Here is a 7,294-nt window from a genome sequence, read left to right on the forward strand (position 1 = left end):
GAGAAAGTCTATTGTATCTAGTCATATTTTCACTCCTTCTATTTTTAGTTTTTCTTTTTGATGTTTTAAGATTCCATCTATTATTATTTCCTTTCTGTTTCAAGAACTTCCTTCAAACCATTCTTTCAGGGCAGATCTCCTGGAGACAAATTCACTTAGCTTTCCTTCATCGGAGAATGTCTTTTTTCTTTTATTCTTGAAGTACACTGGACAGGGCAAAATTCTTGGTTTAAAAATCTTTTTTTTTTCAGTACTTAAAAAATGTTGTGTCACTTCCCTCTGGTCTCCATGGTTTCTGATGAGAATTTTGCTGTCATTCTAACTGTTTGTTGCTTATAGACATGGTATTGTTTCTTTTTGGCCACTTTCAAGATATTTCTTCTTTAATGTTCAAGAACTTTATTATTATGTGTTTTGACATGGATTTCTTCAGGTTTATCATGTTTGAGATTTTCTCATTTTTTTTTTAAATTTGTAGGTTTATGTCTTTTACCAATTTTTCAGTCATTATTAGTTGGAATGCTTTTTGTTTTTCTCCCATACTTTTTCTCCTCTTTCTGAAACTTTTATAACATGAATGTTAGATCTTTTTAACATGAATGTTAAAAATGTTAAATCTTTTGTTATTAGTCCTACAGGTCTTTGAGGCTCTGTTCATATTTTTTCTTTTTCTTTTTCTTTTTTTTTCTTTTTTTTTTTTACTGTATTGTTCAGAATGGGTCATTTCTATAGTTCTGTCTTCAAGTTCACTCTGTTGTGTCCATTCTGCTACTGGGCCTATCTAGTGAGCTGTCCATCTCAGTTATTATATTTTTTCAGTCCTAAAACTTCCATTCAGTTCTTTATATCTTCAGTTTGTTTGCTAAGACGTGCATTCTACTTTGTCTTTAGTTTCAAGTGTGATTGTAATTGTGTGTTTAAGTGTTTTTATGATAACTGCCTTAAAATCTTTGCATGATAACTCCAACATTTGTTGATATCTGTTGATCACTGACACCACACTGGCTGAAGGGGGAGGAGCTCCTCTACTTTTGGGCAAGGATGAAAGTTTCAGCACCCCACTAGCCCTTCTCTGATACTACTCCTAAGAGGGAGAGGGATGCCTCTTCAGAGCTGTGCAAGCGTGGAAGAGTCCCCGCTCAGTCACTGCTCACAGGGGCATAAGTGGGGCCAAGTAAAATAGGGTCTAAAAGTTTTCTGTCTCTCTAGGTTGCTCCTTTCCTGTTCCTTCGGCTAGACAAAGCAGATTTTTCTTGGGTCTTTTAAAAAATCTGTTTTTCCATTTTTTGTTTTTTGTTTTTTTTTCCTTTTTGCATTTCTGAGATGTCAGTTTCTCTAGCTTCCAGTCCAGGACATATAAGGCCCAGGATATTTACTGCTCTGCTATTCTTCAGGTCCTAAAGTCCCTAGCTGATCTGCCTTCTTTCCAACTTTCAGAGTTTTCTTATGTTTGTTTTATATAAAACGTCAAGGATTTTTAGCTGCACTTAGCAGGAGGAATAGGGAGAAGTGAGTCTATGCCATCTTGTCTCAAAACCAAAAGTCATTTTTTAAAAGTAAAAGTATGTAAGGATATCAAATTTTCTAAATATGACTTTGACCAAATCTCACAGATTATAAGTAGTGGTATCATTTTTCATTTCTAAGAAGCATGTAATTTCAAATTTGACTTTCTCTTTAATCTAATAATTATTTGGGAAAAATTTAATTCCTTTATAGTTAGATTCTTTTTTAACTATTCTGTGTTAATTAGTTTTATGTCACATATCGGGCAATATCGTTTGTATGATTTCTACTTTTTAAACATAAACATTCTTTGTGTGTTCTGCCTTTTTGGATACATGGTTATATATACACCCATAAACACAAAAACCAAGTTTGTTACTCCTCTATGTCTTTAATTATTTTGTATAATTGATCTGTGACATTCTGATAGAAGTATGTTGTTGTTTCCCATCATGAATATATAATAGTTTTGTCATATTGTCCCTAAATTTTCCTAAATACTTGCTTTATACATTTAATTCACATTACTCAGTACATAAAAGTTTATACATGTTATATCATGTTGGTATACTATTTATCAATATAAAATATCCTACTTATCCCATTTACTGATTTTTGCCTTGAATTTTATTTGCTATTTTTCATATCAATACTGCTACCACTGCTTTCTTGTCAGCATTTACATGATATATCTTTACATATTCCTTTCTTCCATCTTTCTGTATGATTTTATTTTAGAGATATCTATTGTAAATAGCATCCACCTGTATGCCATTTATGTATTATTTTTGCTTTTTTATGTATTACAGGAATCTTTGTCTTTAACATGAGAATTTAACCAATCCACATTTCAATGTGATCACTAATGTTTGTTCTCTTTTCACCAGCACAAAATTTTCACTGGCAAAAACACACTGCTGTTGGTAATGTGGGCTTCAGGGACTGAAATATCTGGTTTGAGGCCTGGCTCTATCACTTACTAGCTTTGTGACTTTGGATAATGAGTACCTACCTGAATAAGAGTGTTATAGAGATTTCAAAATAATTTATTGAAAGCACTTAGCTCAGTGCCTGGCACAGAGAAAGTATTCAGTAAATATTACAGTTATTATTGCTATTGTTACTGTTGTTTTTGTTATGTGACCACATATCAAGTACAAAAAATGCTTGATTTAGGCCTAGATCTTTAGTTTTATTCTGCTTCCCAAGCTGTGGCTATGTATCTCATCCCAACTCTCAGGTATTTCAATTCTGAAATCTCTTTGTCACTACAAGCTTATGTCCCTTTGTAACTGGCTTCTTCGTATAAAATGTCCCTGATTCTATCAATGCAGCAACATTTACCTAGTGCTATGATCTGAATGTACCCCTAAATTCATTTGTTGAAACTTAATCACCAATGTGATAGCATTAAGAAGTAGGCCCTCTAGGGTGATTAAGTCATGAGTGTGGAGGCATCATGGATGGGATCAGGGCCCTTATAAAAGGGCTTAAGAGAGTGGGTTTACTTCTTTTCTGTCCCTTCTACAATGTAAAAACATATGTGTGTCTGCTGCAGAGGATGAAGCAGCAAGGCACCATCTTAGAAGGAGAGATTTCAGGTCCTTCCCAGACACCAAACCTGCCAGCACCTTAATCTTGGACCTCCTAGCTTTCAGAATAGTACAAAATAAAATTCTATTGTTTATAAATTACCCAGTTTTTGGTATTTTGTTATAGCTATCTTAATTCATCCCTTGTATCTAGTTAGCCAATACTTGACTTGGGTGTTGCTTAAAATGACTCATATCTTTCTTTTCCATTCTACTTTTATTACCTCCAATCCAGTGTACCTTCTCTTCACCTCATATGTGGAGACATCAGTCTCTCCTCACTACAATGTCTACTGTCATCAATAGTCCCCAAACATCTTTTTATCATATCACTCCTTGCTCAAAACCTTTTGATAGTTTCAGACTTCTGAGAAAAATCTATATTAAATATCTTTGCTTATTTTCAAGGTCTTCATTATCGAACCCTACCTTACTTTTCCCATTTTGCTTATAATTATACTCCAACACACAAACTCCACTCTATTCAGGTGGGTCACTTCATTCTCCTCTCACAGGTCAAGTTCATTCTTGCCTCTAGGCCTCACTCATGGTATTTTCCTCCTCACTTACGGTACCTTTCCTTCTTCCCTCCTGTCATCTGAATACTATCCATTCCAAAAAACCTAGTTAAGTCCTACCTCAGTTGAGAAATTTTCTTTGTCAACTGGATCGCCTTCTCTGTAAAATACCGATCTAATGGTTTAGTAATTCTTTATATATTGTCTTAAAATTGTTTCTATCATTCTTGCATATTAGCTTTTCGTCTCCAATTAGACCTTATACTTTCTGAAGACAATTCTGCAAATATAGTAGTTTTTAAATGGGTACTTGTGTTGTCTTAAGTAATGAAGAAAGACAAAGAGAAGAAAGACTACCCTACTTCCTCAAATCCTGTGATATTGAAGCACTTTTGAGATGTGACCAAAATCCCTAACAGTCTGGATTTTGAATGATTTACAATAAGGAATTTTTCTTTAATGAAAAGGAATTCTATGTACTTTGGCAGTACAAACAGGCCTTTGGAAGCAACAGGAGAAACACAGAAAGGAAGCAGTCGCTTCAGTATTGGCTCTAGTCCTCCAGGAACTGAGAGAATAATAAAACCTTTCACCCAGTTTCAAGTAAGCAATGTTAGGAAATCCAGTCAAAAAAAAAAAGAGGAAACATAAACCAAAAGCCTTTTGGCTTCTTCCCCTACTAGATTTTACAGCTTCAGTTAGACAGGCTTTGGAAGAAGCAGCCTGGGAAATTATCTATAAAGTCTTGATGTACCACTGGAGTAAGAAATATGCAGATACAGTATTATTGTCTTTAAAAATAATTGTATGAATAAAGTTTCTGAAAATTGACCTAGAAACTAATTAGCTAAAGTAACCACCAACCAAGTTTTAGGTTATCCTCTGCTACATTTTTTGAATTATAGCTCTCAAACTATGTGAAAACTATTCAATTATAGCTCTGAAATTATTGTGTGTTGATTTATGTATTACATATAGTCTGTCTTCACCTTCTAAAGCATAAGCTCCACGAGAACAGAAATCTCATCTGCCTTATTCACTCCATGTGTCCCCAGTGCTTAGAAAAGTGCTTGGCATAAAATAGGAGCCAATAAATACCGCTGAAAGAATAAATTATAAGAAGTAATTCTCTAGAAACACCAAGATGTTGAAGGGCTAAATCTATGACTTATTTCCAAAATACATTCATTCCTTGCCTCATGCAGCCCTTACCAAGCATGCTGTGTGAGACGGGGAAGGTGATGGTGGGCTGGCCTGTCATCCGCCAGCGGCTACAGAGGTAGGAGAGGTCTGTTCTAAGCATTTCCACTATCATCTTGTTGTCCAGAGCCAGGTAGAACTGTTGCTGGTCTATAAACTGAGACAAATAAAAATAATAGCTCAGAATAATTTACTCTCACAATTATCAAGTAATATTTTAAACTACTCACATATTCAGAAGAGTATCCAAGGTGTCACAGGGCAATGATATCCCCAAATTTAATGTCTAATACATTCCAAGGTATCTGGTGGTTAACTGGCACATATAATGATTTCCGACATTTTTATGGTATGCTACAGTTTACAAAGTATTTTCAAGTATATAATTTTATTTAATCCTATAACCCCCCAGTGAGGGTTTTTCTTCTTTTAATAGATGAAAAATTAGGCTAAGAGATGATATGTAGATTAGCAAAATCATATGGCTAGCAAATGGCAAACTCAGAAACAGAATCTATGGTCCATTACTCTTTTGTCTATTCCTACCTCAGCTGCACTATTTCAAATGTAAGATGACAAATGGGGAGTTTAAGCTTTCTTTCCAGAAAATAGTTTCTCCTCCCCATAAACACAGATAATCAGGTTTGTTATTATCATGTAGCTAATAAACATCAGGCTAACAACGTGTTTAGTAACAGCTAAGAGGACTGACATTTTTGTTTAGAAGAGGACACTGAAGATTTCTATGAATGTAAAAAGGGCCCTTCCTCCAAACAAAGAAAAGATAATTCAGTAGCTGAATAAAAAAGGTTGTATTTTGTTTATAAAGGACACATACAGTTTTATTTTTAACTTTTAAAAGTAAGGATTACTTTTGTAAGTACTCTAGCATTTGTAACATCCTTAGTTTCTGCAATACCCACGGGTACTTTTGGCAGTTACAATCACTTAGCGAAACTCTGTGCTGGAAGCTCAATTCAGTTCAACTCTATAAATATTCACCGAGTAAGTTACGTGCAAGGCCTGGTGGAACTCTTTGACACTTATCCCAACTCCAGTAAATGCTTTACTTCTCCAATGTTTTTCTTTTATTTCCATTCATCTCAATGCACATTCAAGCTATTTCACCCACCTGTGGAGTGAAAGTAAAGATAGTTTTCCGAATGTCATAGAGTTTTGAAGTTCCAAGCACTCCCATGTGTCTGTAGGGTCGTCCACTGAGTTTCATTCTATTGTTGCATCCTGATACAGAATTGAGAAATGGTAAAGATATTTCTAGAGCACAAATCAAATCAGCAAACATTTTTACATATATATATACATACACATATACATACACATACACAATGCATGTATATACATATAGACATACACACATCCACTGTATTTCCTTGAATTTAAGTTGTCTTCTTTTTACAGTTTAGCATTCTGAAATTGGAATCCATCCTATAATTGATGTCTATGTTAAACGTAGCTGAATTTCTTTTCGTCTTCCAAAAGGGAGTTATAAAATCAATACCTCTTATGATGAGAAAATAGTTTATTCACACACATATTTTTCTTTTATATCATAAGGATAACACTGTTTATATTGTTCTAAAACTTTTTCCCCCAAAACACATACTAAATATGCTTTCATGTCAGTACTGACAGGACTATTACTTTTTTATTTTTTGACTAGAACACATTTTTCTTGGGAATTTAATTTTTTTCATTTGCTTTACCTAAGTGTTATACTTATCAAGTATGTCAGTTTTAGTGTTGCTGCACCAGAGAATTGTCAAAGCCTTGGTCATATTCCAGGGTTCACTCTGTAAAGCACACATTTTACCTGAGATTGATGTCACAACCAGGTTTTTCCACTATTCCTTCCTTTTTGTTTCTATTTAATACTGTAAAATATATACAACATAAAATTTACCATTTACTATTTTAACAACCTTAAGTTCAGTGGCATTAAGGACATTTACATCATTGTGCAAACATCACCACCAACTATCTCCAGAACTCTTTCATCTTCCCAAACTGAAACTCTATTCATTGAACAGTAACTTTTCATGTCCCCTGCTTCCCAGTCTCTGGCAACCACCGTTCTACTTTGTATCTCTATGAATTTGGTATCTCATATAAATGGAATAATACAATATTTTTCCTTTTGTAACTAGCTTATTTCATTTAGCATAGTCTTCGAGGTTCATCTATGGGTAGCATATGTCAGAATTTCCTTCCTTTTAAAGGCTTAATAATATTCCATTTTGGGTATACATTTTGTGTATACATTGCATACTGTTTATCCATTCATTGATGGACATTTGGGTTGTTTCCACTTTTTGGCTATTGTGGGCAATGCTGCACATTGATGTAGAAAATGTCTGTTCAAATGAGATCACTTGGACACAGGAAAGGGATCATCACACACCGGGTCCTATCTTAGGGTGGGGGTGGGATAGCATTAAGAGATATACCTAATGTAAATGA

The 7,294-nt window shown here is 34.4% G+C and overlaps 1 protein-coding gene across 5 annotated transcripts in view; it reads right to left on the reverse strand.

Annotated features, from left to right (window-relative positions):
• The window catches only part of PHKA1 (phosphorylase kinase, alpha 1 (muscle)), a 129,923-nt gene that overhangs the window by 51,067 nt on the left and 71,562 nt on the right, over positions 1-7,294 (reverse strand). For all 5 annotated transcript variants that reach the window (XM_011998219.1, XM_011998218.1, XM_011998217.1 and 2 more), the window contains exons 15-16: positions 5,949-6,058; positions 4,829-4,973 (exon numbers count right to left, since the gene is read on the reverse strand). In XM_011998219.1, coding sequence (XP_011853609.1) covers positions 4,829-4,973; positions 5,949-6,058 — 255 coding nt within the window. The remainder of the gene's footprint in view (positions 1-4,828; positions 4,974-5,948; positions 6,059-7,294) is intronic.

Source organism: Mandrillus leucophaeus, unplaced genomic scaffold, assembly GCF_000951045.1.
Source record: "Mandrillus leucophaeus isolate KB7577 unplaced genomic scaffold, Mleu.le_1.0 Scaffold561, whole genome shotgun sequence".
In the NCBI taxonomy this organism is placed as follows: Eukaryota; Metazoa; Chordata; class Mammalia; order Primates; family Cercopithecidae; genus Mandrillus; species Mandrillus leucophaeus.